The sequence below is a fragment of the Acipenser ruthenus genome, chromosome 25 (assembly GCF_902713425.1).
Source record: "Acipenser ruthenus chromosome 25, fAciRut3.2 maternal haplotype, whole genome shotgun sequence".
Taxonomy (NCBI): domain Eukaryota; kingdom Metazoa; phylum Chordata; class Actinopteri; order Acipenseriformes; family Acipenseridae; genus Acipenser; species Acipenser ruthenus.
In genome coordinates, this window is record NC_081213.1 from 10,611,657 (window position 1) to 10,628,148 (window position 16,492).

At 48.1% G+C, this 16,492-nt stretch overlaps 1 protein-coding gene across 2 annotated transcripts in view; it reads left to right on the top strand.

The window, feature by feature from the left end:
* Window positions 1-14,698, top strand: part of LOC117414096 (serine incorporator 1-like) — a 29,830-nt gene extending 15,132 nt beyond the window's left edge. For both annotated transcript variants that reach the window (XM_034023775.3, XM_058999543.1), the window contains exons 3-10: window positions 398-585; window positions 1,227-1,306; window positions 9,647-9,781; window positions 10,096-10,265; window positions 11,052-11,142; window positions 11,578-11,725; window positions 12,241-12,456; window positions 12,766-14,698. In XM_034023775.3, the coding sequence (XP_033879666.1) occupies window positions 398-585; window positions 1,227-1,306; window positions 9,647-9,781; window positions 10,096-10,265; window positions 11,052-11,142; window positions 11,578-11,725; window positions 12,241-12,456; window positions 12,766-12,904 (1,167 nt within the window). In that variant the 3' untranslated portion in view covers window positions 12,905-14,698. The remainder of the gene's footprint in view (window positions 1-397; window positions 586-1,226; window positions 1,307-9,646; window positions 9,782-10,095; window positions 10,266-11,051; window positions 11,143-11,577; window positions 11,726-12,240; window positions 12,457-12,765) is intronic.
* Window positions 14,699-16,492: the final 1,794 nt, after the last annotated feature.

Here is a 16,492-nt window from a genome sequence, read left to right on the forward strand (position 1 = left end):
ATCATTGCTGAGTGAGGCTGTGGGTTTGGAGATCATTGCTGAGTGATGCTGTGCGTCTGGAGATCATTGCTGAGTGACGCTGTGCGTCTGGAGATCATTGCTGAGTGATGCTGTGGGTTTGGAATCATTGTTGAGTGATGCTGTGGGTTTGGAGATCATTGCTGAGTGAGGCTGTGGGTTTGGAGATCATTGCTGAGTGATGCTGTGTGTCTGGAGATCATTGCTGAGTGACGCTGTGGGTTTGGAATCATTGCTGAGTGATGCTGTGGGTTTGGAGATCATTGCTGAGTGAGGCTGTGGGTTTGGAGATCATTGCTGAGTGAGGCTGTGGGTTTCGAGATCATTGCTGAGTGACGCTGTGTGTTTGGAGATCATTGCTGATTGTCTGTCTCTGCAGATCCCTGGGTTCTGTGTGGGCGGCAGCTCCATTCCTGGCGTTTCGAACCATGTGAACTGTGACATCGTCGTGGGGTACAAGTCTGTGTACCGCATGTGCTTCGCCATGGCCTGCTTCTTCTTCCTCTTCTCTCTCATCATGATCCGTGTGCGCAGCAGCAAGGACCCGCGGGCCGGTCTGCAGAACGGGTGAGCAGCCTGGGGCAATCCCGTTACCTTATTATTCCAGAAGTCTCATTGCATCGTTTGTCAGGGAACTTTAAGTTTCTGTTAGTATTTTTAATAACTGAGGCGACTTGAAACATCACATGGAGCTGTTGTATAATGATTCTGCACTTGAAACTTGGTGATCCATGAGGATCCATAATTGGTGAGAATCTTCCTGAGACTTTCCCAACAGCATCCGAGCACAGAGACAGGACAGCAGACTGTTCATGATGTACCACACACTGAATTAACACCTCCATACAGGATTCAAGTGCAACAGTGGAATCTGACTGAGGGTCTGTGTGTGCTCTGCAGAGCTGCACTGCTGGTTCCTCTCAGTCCTCTGCAGGCTCCTCTCTCACTCCTCCCATCTCACCGCTCTGTGCTCTCTGCAGGCTCCCCTCTCACTCCTCTGCTCTCTCTGCAGGCTCCCCTCTCACTCCTCTGCTCTCTCTGCAGGCTCCTCTCTCACCCCTCTGCTCTCTCTGCAGGCTCCTCTCTCACTCCTCTGCTCCTCTCTCACTCCTCTGCTCTCTGCAGGCTCCTCTGCTCTCTCTGAAGGCTTCTGTTTCACTCATCTACTCTCTCTGAAGGCTTCTCTCTCATCCCTCCCCTCTCTGCAGGTTCTGGTTCTTCAAGTTCCTGGCTCTGGTTGGCATCACCGTGGGAGCCTTCTTCATCCCAGATGGGACGTTCAACACAGGTACATGGGTGGGGGTGTAGGAGGGGCTGTGTGTGGGTGGGTGGAGCTGTGGGGGGGTGTGTGGGCCAATGTGTGTGGGGGTGTGTGTGTGTGGGCCACTCTGTGTGTGGAGCTGGGGAGGCACTGTGTGTGTGTGGGGGGGGGGGGGGCTACTGTGTGTGTGTCGGGGGGTGTGTGGGGACACTGTGTATGTGTGGAGTTGGGGGGGCACTGTGTGTGTGTGGAGAGCTGGGGGGGCACTGTCTGTGGATGGAGCTGGGGGGGGGCACTGTGGGTGTGTGGAGCTGTGGGAGCACTGTGTGTGTGGAGCTGGGGAGCACTGTGTTTGTGTGGGTGGGTAGGTGTGGGGGGTACTGTTTGTGTGGGTGTGGAGCTGGGGGGGGCACTGTGTGTGTGGGTGTGGAGCTGGGGGGGCACTGTGTGTGTGGGTATGGAGCTGGGGGGGGCACTGTTTTTGTGTGGGTGTGGAGCTGGGGGGCACTGTGTGTGGGTGTGGAGCTGGGGGGCACTGTGTGTGGGTGTGGAGCTGGGGGGCACTGTGTGTGTGTGTGTGTGTGTGTGTGTATGGAGCTGGGGGGGCACTATGTGTGTGTGTGTGTGTGGAGCTTGGGGGGCACTGTGTGTGTGTGGAGCTGGGGGGGCACTGTGTGTGTGTGGAGCTGGGGGGGCACTGTGTGTGTGTGGAGCTGGGGGGGCACATGTGTGTGTGTGGAGCTGGGGGGGCACTGTGTGTGTGTGGAGCTGGGGGGGCACTATGTGTGTGGGTGTTTTAAAATAAGTTGGACCTGTGTGAGAAATCTCTTTGCTTGCTGTGTTGGTCTGATTGTAGTGTGGGTGGGGGGCGGATGAGCAGCGGGTGCAGTGTTTAAGCCCTGGGAACACAAAGCCACCTTTTCAGGAGCAGCGGCTTGAGACCTTTAGATTTGTAATGACGTCACCAGGAGATTGGCCAAGTTAAGCCAGTAAACACACAGTATCACATTCTAATCAGGGTTTTAAATGTCTCCTGGAAAGCAGGTAGCTACTTCACTGTATGACTGACATTTCTACAGTAAATGAGGAGTTTATTTCTCCCAATACGTTCATCAATTTGGGTTCTCTCTCTGTGTGATTGCTAGTCTCTCTCTCTCGCTCTCTCGCTCTCTCTCTGTGATTGCTGGTGTCTCTCTCTGATTGCTGGTGTCTCTCTCTGATTGCTGGTGTCTCTCGCTCTCTCTCTGATTGCTGGTGTCTCGCACTCTCTCTGATTGCTGGTGTCAATTCAATTCAATTCAATTCAAAGTGCTTTATTGGCATGACTTATTTTCCACAGTGTTGCCAAAGCAAATACATACATATTATGAACAGATGCATCTATATACAAACAAGGAACAATGGTAACAAAATAATAATAAATAAATAGAAGATCAATAATAATAATACAGAAATTGAAATATTGAAATAATGATATTGAAACTATTAAATTGTGCCGTCACTGCGTGCCCCTCAGGTTGTGGCAGGTGGCTACATATTTGGCAGCCAGTGGAGCTGTGTGTCCCTCCCCTAGGAGGACAGCAAGTTTCTCTGAGTCTGCCATTTGTCTGAAAAGAGGATATTTTTCTTGTATTTTAATGAAGAATGATTCTCTGATATGGCTGTATTTTATACAGTGTAGGAGAAAGTGCATCTCAGTTTCCACCTCTCCTGTCTCGCAGTGACCACAGAGCCGATCTTCTCTGGGCAGCCAGGTCTGCCTGTGTCTGCCTGTCTCTATGGCCAGGCTGTGGTCACTGAGCCTGTACTTGGTCAGGATCTGTCTCTGCTTCGTATCTCTGACAGTGGAGAGATACTCTGCTAGGCTGTAGTTTCTTTTTAGGGCCCGATAGCAATCAAGTTTATTTTGGGATTTTATTTCTGTGTCCCAGTGTTCCAGATAGGAGTTTTTGGTTTGTTTTATAATTTGGTTTACTCTGATTGGGGGCTGGTAAGCAGTGCTGACCTGAAGCTGGTTGGAGTTAGTATTGGAGGGGGTCAGTGTGATGAGCTTCAAAGCCAGCTGGCATAGGGGACTCTTTTCAGGGCTGAGCTCTTGGGTCTGGAGGGCCTTGTACTGGAGTGAGTCAGGTTCACTTTTTTCAAGGTGCAACCAGAATTTGAGTGCTCTTTTCTTTATATTAATAAGAGCTGGATATCGGCCTAATTCTGCCCTGCATGCGTGGTTTGGTGTATTTCTTTGCACCTGCAGTGTATTCTTGTATAGTTCAGCATGCAGGGTCTCGATTGGGTGTTTGTCCCATTTAGTGTAGTCTTGTTGACTGAGTGGACCCCATACCTCACTTCCATACAGCGCAATGGGCTGGATAACACTGTCAATTAATTTTAGCCAGATTTTGACAGGTATATTGATTTTATAGAATCCCCTCTTGATGGCATAAAAAGCTCTGAGTGCTTTTGCTTTTAGTGCATTCACTGCCAGGTTAAAACTGCCTGACGCACTGATGGTCAGACCCAGGTAAGTGTAGCTGGTGCTGTGCTCTAGGGTGGTGTTGCCGAGTGTAAAGTGATATCTGTTTCCCTGAGATCTGGCCTTTTTTTGAAAAATCATTATATTGGTCTTTTTGAGGTTTACTGCCAGGGCCCAGGACTGACAGTACTGCTCTAGCAGTGCCAGGCTCTGCTGCAGCCCCTGCTCTGTGGGTGACAGCAGGACCAGGTCATCTGCGTAGAGCAGGAACTTGACTTCAGTGTCATGTAATGTGAGGCCAGGGGCTGCAGACCGTTCCAACATCGTTGCTAACTCATTGATGTAAATATTGAACAGTGTTGGACTCAGACTGCAGCCCTGCCTCACCCCCCGCCCCTGAGTGAAGAAATCTGTCCTTTTGTTGGCAATTTTTACTGCACATTTGTTTTCTGTGTACATTGATTTTATTATATCATAGACTTTACCCCCTACACCACTTTGCAGAATTCTATAATATAAACCTTCATGCCAAATTGAATCAAAGGCTTTTTTAAAGTCAATGAAGCAGGCGAAAATTTTGCCTTTACTTTTTTGGTGTACATGTTTATCTATTAGGGTGTGCAGGGTGTAAATATGGTCAGTTGTGCGATGGTTTGGTAGGAATCCAATCTGACTCTTACTCAGGACATTGTGTTCGGTAAGGAAGGCCAGTATCCGGGCGTTAATGATACTGCAGAACACCTTCCCCAGATTACTGCTCACACAGATGCCCCGGTAGTTGTTGGGGTCGAATTTGTCTCCACTCTTGTGAATTGGGGATATAAGCCCTTGGTTCCAGATGTCAGGGAAGTAACCAGTACTTAGTACCATGTTGAACAATTTAAGCATTGCCTCCTGTAATTTAGGGCTGCTGTGTTTTAGCATCTCAGTACAGATGCTGTCAGGGCCGCAGGCTTTTCCAGGTTTAAGTGCCTGGAGCTTCTTTGTTAATTCTTGTGGGGTGATTGGAGCATCAATTGGATTTTGGTTATCTTTAATTGATTTTTCTAGTAAGTTAAGTTTTTCTCTAGTTTCATTTTGTGTATCTGTTAGATCTTTTTGAGGGATATCTTTATAAAGGTTTTCAAAATAATTTTTCCAGGTTGTTCCATTTTGTATTGTCAGTTCTTGTTTTTTTGTTGAGTTTAAATTGTTCCACATTTCCCAGAACTGGTTTTTGTCGACAGCTTGTTCTATGTCAGTGAGGGTTTTGTTTGTGTGTTTTTGTTTTTTCTGTGTCAGGGTGTGTTTGTAGTATTTGAGGGTCTCGCAGTACCTCCGGCGTAAATCTGGGTTTTGTGGTTGATGGTGTTTTTGATTAGATAATTTTCTTAGGTTTGTTCGAATAGATTTACACTCGTCATCAAACCAGCTTTGTTTGTGTTTTTGTTTCTGCTGTATTTTCTTTTTGTTCTTTTTAAGATTTGCCATTGTGGCTGCATTCTCAAATATCTTATTGATGTCTTTAACTGCCAGATTTAGTCCTGACACATTTGGTTGGTACTGTGTGTTGAGGAAAGTGTTCCTGTATGTTTGATTCAGATTGTACAGCTTACTGGGCTGTGTCTGTGCGGTGCTAGACTGACCTGTCCTTTTCAGGAACACAGTGATTTGATTGTGGTCCGATAGAGGGGTTTGTTGCCTGACAGTGAATGCATTAAGAGAGGAGGGGTCCATGTCAGTGATGGCATAGTCGACTACGCTTGTCCCAAGAGCTGAGCAAAACGTGAACCTCCCTAAAGAGTCCCCTCTGATCCTGCCATTAACGATGTACAGACCCAGGGCTTGACAGAGATGCACTAATTCTCTCCCGTTCTTGTTCACGGCACGGTCAGGGTTGTTTCTCTGGATTGTGGTGGGTGTGAGGTACAGAGGGGTCTGTCCAAATACATGCCTGTTACCCTGGGAGTTTATACAGTCAGGCTCTGAGCCTGTCCTGGCGTTGAAATCCCCACAGAGCAGCACATTCCCCTGGAACTGGAAGTAGCTGATCTCTGTGTGGAGGGTGTTAAAATATTCTTCATTATAATAGGGGGATTCAGAAGGGGGCGTGTATGCTGCACACAGGTAAATATCCTTTTCACACTGGGCTAGTCCCTTGTTAATTTTGAGCCATGTGTGTGTTTGGCCCTGTTTAACTGGGCTGATGTAGTTGGCGAGCTCCCCTCTGTACCACACTATAATCCCCCCTGAGTCCCTGCCGCGCCGGACAGTACTCAGTTTGATAGAGGGCACTATTACCTCCCTGTAGCCTGAGGGGCAGTGAGTGATCACGTCTGTGCGGCACCACGTCTCTAACAAAATGAGAACATCTAAATTATTTACATTTTTAATAAACTCAGGGTCTGTGCTCTTCAGCCCGAAAGCCGAGGAATACAAACCCTGTATGTTCCAACAACTCACTGAAAAAGATCTCATGTTTATTTTTATTTATATATATATATATTTTTTGTTTGTTTTTATACTTATTAATTCTAGTGAAATGCAATGCAAACAGCAACACAAGAATAGATTTTGGTACTTATCTATACTGTATATAAGTACACACATACATATATATACCGTATACACACACACATACATATATACATACATACATAGAGATATATTCATATCTATAGATATGTATGTACAGCAGGGTTTTTTTTTTTTGTTTGTTTGTTTTAACACTATATATATGCATGCGCGTGCACATACACACACATATACACACATATATATATATATATATATATATATATATAATTTATTTACCTGTTTATGTATTACTTTTAGTTTTCATGTATATTTTCAATGTGTATCGAGCTATCCAGATGTATACATACAGGCAGTGCTGTTCCCGGGTGCAGTGGAGCTCAGTTCAGCAGTCTGGAGCACAGCATGCTGAGGAGCTGCCTGATCTCACCCAGCTCACTGGGGGCGTGGGGGGGCGGCTGGGCCAGGGCTGCGGCGTAGCTGAGCTGCTGCTGGGGGGCGTTGGGCCTGGCAGGAGGAGGCCTGGGGGAGGCAGGCCAGGTGCGTGGGGGCTGGGGGGGTGCTGCATGGAGGGTGTGGGGCGCGGGGGGGTGTGTTGTGGCACCTGGGGGTTTCTTGCTCCGCTGGGCTCTGCTGGGGGTGTTGAGACGGGGGCTGGTTGGGCCACGGCCGAGGGCTGCATCCTTCAGGGTCCTGGCGAATACCCCTACCCCCTTCTTGTTGAGGTGCACCTTGTCATACAGGTGCCAGGGGCCCACAGCAGGGTGGTGTGCCAGGTGCACATTGGGCAGGGTGGCACAGCCCCTGGCTAGCTCTGTGTTGATGGCCTCGATGATGTGTGGGGGGGTGTCGGCTCGTGGTAGCAGTGTGGAGATCACCACTCTGGAGTCGGGGAACTCCAGCGAGGCTCTCTCTGCCACTCTCTTCATGGCTCTGCCGGTGTGCTGGCGCAGGGAGCCCAGGTCGTTGGTGCCGGTGTGGATGATGATGCAGGCTGGGCTCCCCAGAGTGTGGCGGTCCAGCAGCTGCAGGGCTCGCTCCGTGTTCACACAACGGATCTTGTTCACCTGACGGCCGGGGAACAGCCTCCGCGTGTCGAGGTATTTCCCATTGGAGTCAGTGAGAAGGGCCACTTCTGCTTTGGTCTTCCTTATGGCTGGTGTGTTTGGGAGGGGCTGTGTGTGAGGGGGGCGCTGTGTGTCAGGAGGGGGCTGTGTGTCAGGAGGGGGTTGTGTGTGAGGGGGGCGCTGTGTGTCAGGGGGGAGCTGTGTGTGAGGGGGGCGCTGTGTGTCAGGGGGGAGCTGTGTGTCAGGAGGGGGCTGTGTGTCAGGGGGGAGCTGTGTGTCAGGGGGGAGCTGTGTGTCATGGGGGGGCTGTGTGTCACGGGGGAGCTGTGTGTCAGGGGGGGGCTGTGTGTCAGTGGGGAGAGTGGAGTGTGTGTCAGTGGGGGAGGTGGGGGGTGTGATGGCTGTGTTGTGTGTGGTGGTGCAGGGAGGGGCTGTGTGTCTGTGGAGCTGCTCCCTCAGCCCCTGCAGCTCCTTGGTGTGGGTCCTCTCTCGGCGCTTTATGTCCTCCATGACACTGGCCAGCTGGGCTCTCAGGTCTTCGTTCTCCAGCTGCAGGTTTCTCACCTCGGTAATTAGTTCACTGACGGCCACCCTGCTCTCTCTCTTCACCTGGCTCACCTCGTCTCGCAGCTGCTGGGTGAGGCTGGAGTCGGTCAAGCTAGCCAGGGTGAGCTCCCTGAATTCAGCAAACTCCAGCTCCAGCTGGGCCAGGCTCTCCCGCAGGTGCTGGGTGCAGCTGGGCAGCTGGCTGGCGTCGGGTGTGTCATCTGTGATTGGTGCTGTGTTTTCAGGGCCGGGGTCGTCAGGGTCGGTGGATGCCGGGTGTGTTTTTTCTCTCTCCACCTCTTCTTTCAGGGGTTGAAAGGACTCCTCAAAGAGGTCAAGGCTGGCCTCATTTCCCTGGATCACCACAGTCCCATTGTGGTATATGTTTATAGTTAGGACTGTACTGTCTGGGTCAGAGTCCTCTCCCACAGTAATTTGTCTTCCGTGCCAGATCCCTCTTTTTTTAATGTTTCTGTGCTTGCTGCATATAGCAGCATGCCAGGTTTGGGGGTGTTCAGTGTGGAAGATGAGGTTGTTTTTTATCCTCTTGCCTCCTGTGTTCGTGTAGTCGGAGTACAGGCATTCAGGGTTGTCTCTCAGCACACTGATCTTGTGCTGCCTCCTGGTCTGTGCGTTGCTCAGCTCTGCAGGGTACTGCACCTCCCTGCTGCCTGCACTCTGCTTCGTCGCAACCACCACAACTTGCTACACTTAAAGTTCCAATTTCAAACGGTTGCTTCCAACTGCCACTGCTTTTTGAATTTGAACAGTTAGAACCACTGTACTTTTAGAGTAACTACACTTTGTTTATATTATTTGTTTGTATTTTATTTTATTTATTTTTTAAAAATTATATTATTATTATTTTATTATTTATTTTTAACTGTAGCAGCTATAAGAGGCTTGCCTTTTACCTCTATTTTCTTCTTTCTTTGATTTCTTTCTCTTCTTTCTTTCTTTCTTTCTTTCTTTCTTTCTTTCTTTCCTAATTCTCTCCTCTCTCTCCTATTCTTCCCGCCTCTCTCTGTGTGTTTTTTTTTGTTTATTTCCTTCACTCTGTGGAACCTGGGTAGGTTTGATTATTTTTCTTCTGTTTTCATGTGCTTGTTATTTTTGTTTAAATTATTTTTCTTTTCTATTTTAATTCAATATTTGTTTACATATCTTTGTGTTATTAATTTAGCATTTAATTTCACTAAGAAATAGTATAAATACAAATTCTTCAGGAGCACATCTTTTTGGTGACTGCTCACACGGAATCTCTCTCCCCTCTCCCTCTGATGTCTCTCTCTCTGATTGCTGGTGTCTCGCACTCTCTCTGATTGCTGTGTGTCTCTCTCTGATTTGTTGTGTGTCTCTCTTTATCTGTGATTGCTGTGTGTCTCTCTGTGTGTGATTGCAGTGTTTCTTGCTGTCTCTCTCTCTCTCTGATTGCTGTGTGTCTCTCTGATTGCTGTGTGTCTCTCTGATTGCTGTGTGTCTATCTTTCTCTGTGATTGCTGTGTGTCTCTCTTTCTCTGTGATTGCTGTGTCTCTCTCTGTGATTGCTGTGTGTCTCTCCCTCTCTCTGATTTGCTGTGTGTCTCTCTCTGTGATTGCTGTGTGTCTCTCTGTCTGTGATTGCAGTGTTTCTTGCTGTCTCTCTCTCTCTCTCTCTCTCTCTCTCTGTGATTGCTGTGTGTCTCTCTGTGTGCGATTACAGTGTCTCTTGCTGTGTCTCTGTGTAATTGCCGTGTGTGGATCTCACTGTGTGTTTGGTCTGGTTTTCAGTGTGGTTCTATTTCGGAGTGGTTGGTGCCTTCATCTTCATCATCATCCAGCTGATTCTGCTCATCGACTTTGCGCACTCCTGGAACCAGGCCTGGGTTCAGAACGCAGAGGAGGGCAGCAAGTGCTGGTACGCAGGTGAGTGATTGAGCGAGCGAGACGCCTCTCTGCACAGCTGAGCGAGCCCGGCCCCCCCACCCCATCTCCAGGGCTGGATTGAGACTGACTGGGCCCCTGAACCGCATTGACCACAATTAAAATAACATGAATGATGCACACCATCCCTGTTATTGAAAGCTTGGTCGCTTACTTTGCATATTTCTTCATGTGTATAAGCGTACAGTGGCTACCCCCGAATCAAGTTGAGAGTGTATTTCTCACACACTCCCCCCAGTCCTGCTCTGCCCCTCCCGTCTGTCTGTCTGACTCTCTCTGTCTCTGCCACCCCGCAGGCCTCCTCATCTGCACCTTCCTGAACTATGCTGCCTCCTTCGCCGCCCTGGTGTTGTTCTACCTGTACTACACCAAACCGGACGCCTGCCCTGAGAACAAGGCCTTCATCAGCCTCAACTTCATCTTCTGTGTGATTGTCTCCGTCGTCTCCATCCTCCCGCGAGTGCAGGTCAGCGCAGGCCAGGGACACAGGGGCAGGGAGGGACACACAGTCTGACAGTCACACACACCGACATACAGATCCACTCCCCAACAAATGCAGGGACACAGAGCAACATTCAGTCTCCTTCATCAAGCAAACACATCAGTTGGAGACCTGCTTAAGAATTAGAGTACAGATGCATGTAGCCTAGGCTAGATCAGTCTTTATAGTAAATTAGTGTTAGATGCATATAGCCTAGGCTAGATCAGTCTTTAACAGTAAATTAGTGTTAGATGCATGTATCCTAGGCTAGATCAGTCTTTATAGTAAATTAGTGTACAGATGCATGTAGCCTAGGCTAGATCAGTCTTTAATAGTAAATTAGTGTTAGATGCATGTAGCCTAGGCTAGATCAGTCTTTAACAGTAAATTAGTGTTAGATGCATGTATCCTAGGCTAGATCAGTCTTTATAGTAAATTAGTGTACAGATGCATGTAGCCTAGGCTAGATCAGTCTTTAATAGTAAATTAGTGTTAGATGCACGTAGCCTAGGCTAGATCAGTCTTTATAGTAAATTAGTGTTAGATGCACGTAGCCTAGGCTAGATCAGTCTTTATAGTAAGGTGATCTGGTGATCTGCCACGTTGGTTCACGTTTCCTTTAGTTTGGCGGGTGCTGCACTAGATGGTGCTTGCAAATGTTAAGACACTGTGTGTGTGTGTGTGTGTGTGTGTGTGTGTGTGTGCGTTCGTGTGTGTGTGTGTGTGTGTGTGTGTGTGTGTGTTGATTGTAAGCTGTCTTGTCGGTTTCAGGAAGCCCAGCCTCACTCAGGGCTGCTGCAGGCCTCTGTCATCACTCTCTACACCATGTATGTGACCTGGTCTGCCATGACCAATGAGCCAGGTGAGTGTCCACTGCAGTCCACTCTCTCCTCTCACTCTTGCTCTCTCCTCTCCTCTCGCTCTCTCCTCTCACTCTCTCCTCTCACTCTCTCCACTCCAGCTCTCCTCTCTCTCTCTCCACTCCAGCTGTCCTCTTGCTCTCTCTCCTCTCACTGTATCCACTCCAGCTCTGTCCTCTAACTCTCCACTCTCGCTCTCACTCTCTTCACTCTCCACTCCAGCTCTCTCCTCTCGCTCGCTCTCTCCTCTCACTCTCTCCACTCCAGCTGTCCTCTTGCTCTCTCCTTTCGTTCTCTCTCCACTCCAGCTCTGTCCTCTAACTCTCCACTCTCACTCTCTCCACTCTCGCTCTCACTCTCCATTCCAGCTTTCTCCTTTCACTCTCTCCTCTCATCTCTCCTCTGCTCTCCTGACATGTTTGTTTAACCCCTTGTAGACCAGACCTGTAACCCCAGCCTGCTGGGGCTGATCTCTAACAGCAGCTCCCTCTCCCCTTCCCCCGCCCCGGGGCAGGTGGTGCAGTGGTGGGATGCGCAGAGCATTGTGGGGCTCGTCATCTTCCTCATGTGCACCCTGTATGCCAGGTAAGCAGCTCGGCCAGTGGCAGACTGTCAGTGTAACATAGCGATGGATGCTCCCGTCACAGGGGTTTAGGGTCTCCTGTCCATGTCTGTTTGTTTTTGTCATTTCATCTGGAGGGTGAAATAGTCCCCACCCCTTCAACTGCTTCCTCCCTGTCATTAACCAACAACAAGCTGCTTACTGTGTTGATTGACAGGCTTTCAGCCAGTAACTTGCTTTGACCCTGAAGATTCTCTGGCGGTGAAGTGCAGGTGTAGCTGATCTCTTGATAAGGAGTATCCTGGATATCGTGTTTAAAATGAAAACCCAGGTTTGCTTTCGCATGTGTTTCTTTCAGGACTGCCCACTTGTCGCTAATGGAAGAGCGGACAGGTGAGATTGATGGATTATTCTGGGAGCTGCAGTCCCTTTTCCTGGTTCTTGTCCACTTGTTTTTAAGCCTCATGTCGGGTGTGATTGTGAGTGGTTACATCCACTGCGCTGCTGCCCTAACTAGGCGTGTCTGTCCCGCCCACAGTATCCGCTCGTCCAATCACAGCCAGGTGAATAAGCTGATGCTGACGGAGGAGGGGTCGGGGCCAGGCGGGGAGTCCTCGGAGGGGCTCCGTGAAGAGGGGCTGCGACGCCCGGTCGACAACGAGGAGGAGGCTGTGACCTACAGCTACTCCTTCTTCCACTTCTGCCTCGTCCTCTCCTCGCTGTACATCATGATGACGCTCACCAACTGGTACCAGTAAGTGACACTGGGATTGTGCACTACTTGTGTGTCTGTTACAGAGAGCCATTTCTATTCTTCAGAACAAGAAATCACACAGTCGAAATATGTGCTGAGTTCTCAAATCCACAATTTTCTGCTTTCTATACTAAAAGAAACTAAAGATCCATGACAAGTCTTTTGACTCAGTCTTTCTCAATGTCTTTAATTGAGGAAGTCTCCTAGTTACTTTTGCTTGAATCATAATTTATTTATGTCGGTTGAGAAACCCAGTCACTTGCTCCCGTTCTAACCCGCCCCTCTCTCTCTCCCCTCCCCTCTCTGCAGGCCTGACGCTGGGTACCAGGTGATGACGAGTGCCTGGCCGGCGGTGTGGGTGAAGATCTCGTCCAGCTGGCTCGGGCTGGCTCTGTACCTCTGGACTCTGGTGGCGCCGCTTGTCCTGCCCGACCGTGACTTCAACTGAGCGCCAGCAGGGGGAGCTGAGGGGGTTAGACACACAGCACTGGTCACAGGACACATGTGCCAACGGCATCATTGGGGTCTCTTTCCCTCTCAGGCAGCGGCACTCTGACTGCTCTCTCTGTTCATTCACAACCCAACTTCAACCAGGCCCTTAATTGCTTAATTGATTAGCTAGGGGTCCCAACAGCTGAACTCAGTTAAACAAGCCCGCTGGCCACTTCAGTCTGCGGTGTTTCTTTAAGGGTACATAAGGACCTTTTTATTTTATTGTGTTATTATTATTATTTTATTATTTGTTTATTTAGTAGATGACTTTATCCAAGGCGACTTAGAGACTAGGGTGTGTGAACTATGCATCAGCTGCAGAGTCACTTACAACTACGTCTCACGCGAAAGACGGAGCACAAGGAGGTGAAGTGACTTGCTCAGGGTCACACAATGAGTCAGTGGCTGAGATGGGATTTGAACCAGGGAGCTCCCGGTTACAAGCCCATTTCTTTAACCACTGGACCACACAGCCTCCTAGTGTTGCTACAACTGTTTACGTAAGGTGTGTGTATTGTTTTAAATGTGTTTTATTTGTTTTGTTTTTTCTTACATTTTGACCACTTTTTTAAACTTTTTAAATTGCATTCCCTTCACATGTGCATGGACCTCTCAGAACTACATTTGCCATCACCCTCCTGCTCGCTGGTAAATCCATCTCGGTTACATATGTGAGCAGGAGGATGATGTAAAATGTAGTTCTGAGAGGTCCCTGCAGGTACATGGGAAGCCATCTTGAGGCAGGGAATGCAATTTCAAAGTTTAAAAAAAAGTGATCAAAATGTAAAAAAAATCTAAACAACACACACCTTACGTAAACAGCTGTAGCAACACATGGGAACATGTAACACAATAAAATAAAAAGGTCCTTATGTACCCTTTAAGTTTAAGGATGTTGCAGAAAGCAAGTTAACAGACCCTGATCAGCACTAGCCTTGGACTTCCTTTCCTACAGTAACATTCGCTAGTCCAAGATTAGTGCTAATCAGGGCTGTGAAACCAGCAAAGGTGTTGTATGCAGCGGCTGGAAGACTCAATCACTGGTTCCCTTGCTTAAACACAGTCTGCAGTATAACCAGGGCTAAACAGCTTTTAAATCAAGTCAAGAAAATAACCCTTTCTGAAATGGTGTATACCCATACACAGAATATTTTGGGGTGTCATTATTCTAGGAATGGTTTGATTTTCAGTAACGTTGCGTATCCTATTACTGCTTCTGCACAATGTTACTGTTATTTAGGAATACACCGTTTTTGGATTTGGTTTATTGATTTTAAAAAATGAAATAAAGAAACCTGTGTTTAAATGTGAAGGTAAAGTAAGTTTTTAATGTAGTGTTCCTGTTATTTTTTTCACCTTGCTTGTCTGATTTACTGTTTTTTATAGGAAAGCCAGTGCTGTAATGACACGGTAGCCATGGTAACTCTACGCCTGTTTTTCTTGTTACTCACTATTGTCTTGTAATTTTAATGAGGGTTTGGTTTTTGTTTGATTTTTATTATTAGAGTAATTCTGATCATACCACTTCATGTGCCTTTTTGTATGGCTTAAAGGGAAAGCTCTAATCGTGTTGTTTAAACCAAGTGTATAAGGTTTGAATCTTGATATGTGTCTGCTCTCTATATTCACTGTATGAAGAACTACATTCACTGCTGACTGCTAATAGTACCTCACAGTTGAGGGGCTCCACTCAGACTCGGCCTTCTATATACTGGCAGTTTGTGTTTTACAAATAAACATGTTCTATCCAGCTTGGTTTTCTGGTGTTTCTTTTCTATAAGGCTTAAGAGCTGGAGAGTCCTCTGTTCAGCAGGTACATGTGTAGGAAAGACCCAGGCAATTGTTCTAGATTTGTAACGCATATCTCTGACATTTGTTAAACAGGTAAGCATGTTATATATTCTAACATTGTATCACAAGTTTAAACGTTTACCTCTAAACTAGCCAATGCCAGCCAATAATTGAAATAAATACAACACCTCGGCTCACCGCGCACCCGCGACCCCTGTAGTCTGGCCGGGCGCCTGCGGGCTTGCCTGTAAGCTGCCCAGAACTGCGTTGTCCTTCGACATTGTAGCTCTGGGCTGGCTGCATGGCGGGCCTGCAGAGTGTAAAGAAGCGGTGGTCTGACGGCACACGCTTGGGAGGACAGCGTGTTCATCTTCACACTCCCGAGTCAGCACGGGGGTGGCAGCGATGAGCTGAGCCTAAAAATAACTGAACATTCCAAATGAGGAGAAAAACGGGGTAAAATGAATTGGCAACTACTAAATAAAAATAAATAAACTTATTAGAAGAATAAAAGAGAGTTTAAAACTAAGATAAAAAAAATATGTTTTTGTAAAAATACATTTTCAGTCTTGATTTCACAACAGTAAGAGTGCCAGCTTGCCTGACAGAGGAAGGCAGAACACTCCACAGTGTAGGCGCTTCACAAGGAAAGCGTTATTTTTAGAAGATTATTGTTTAATAGCACGTTAACCACAGAGCTTTCACTCCAGTTACTGAAAGTGTGTTTACTCTCTCTATACCAATTGCACTCAGTTTGTAATTCATTACGTTTCTAGACTGGAGTTATAGGGGGCTGAATCAAAGCTGTGTTTTACAGTATAGGTGGTGTATTCTCAATTCTTCCACAAGAGGTCGCTAGCGTTTGTTGTATGTTTACAGTTTCTCAGTGTTTGGTGGCTACCTCTAATCAAGTTGAGAGTATTTCTCTTGCACTTTGTGTCAGGGAGCCTGTCATACAACGAGGGCAAGAGAAAGCACACTGTCAAGTTGAATAGAGGTGGCCCAACCTCTATGAGTGCCATCACCGACACACTCAAACCCACAGAGACACCCCATCACCGACACACTCACACAGAGACACCCCATCACCGACACACTCACACAGAGCACCCCATCACCGACACACACCCACAGAGACACCCCATCACCGACACACTCACACACACAGAACAACACCCCATCACCGACACACTCACACCCACAGAGACACCCCATCACCGACACACACAGAGCAACACCCCATCACCAACAAACTCACACACAGAGCACCCCATCACCGACACACTCACACACAGAGAGCAACACCCCATCACCGACACACTCACACACAGAGAGCAACACCCCATCACCGACACACACCCACAGAGACACCCCATCACCGACACACACTCACACACAGAGACACCCCATCATCGACACACTCACACCCACAGTGACACCCCATCACCGGCGCACACACACACAGAGACAACCCATCACTGACACACTCACACCCACAGAGACACCCCATCACCGACACACTCACACTCACAGAGCACCCCATCACCGACACACTCACACCCACAGAGACACCCCATCACCGGCACACACAGAGCAACACCCCATCACCGACACACTCACACACACAGAGCACCCCATCACCGACACACTCACACCCACAGAGACACCCCATCACTGACACACACAGAGCAACACCCCATCACCGACACACTCACAGAGACACCCCAGCACCGACACACTCACACCCACAGAG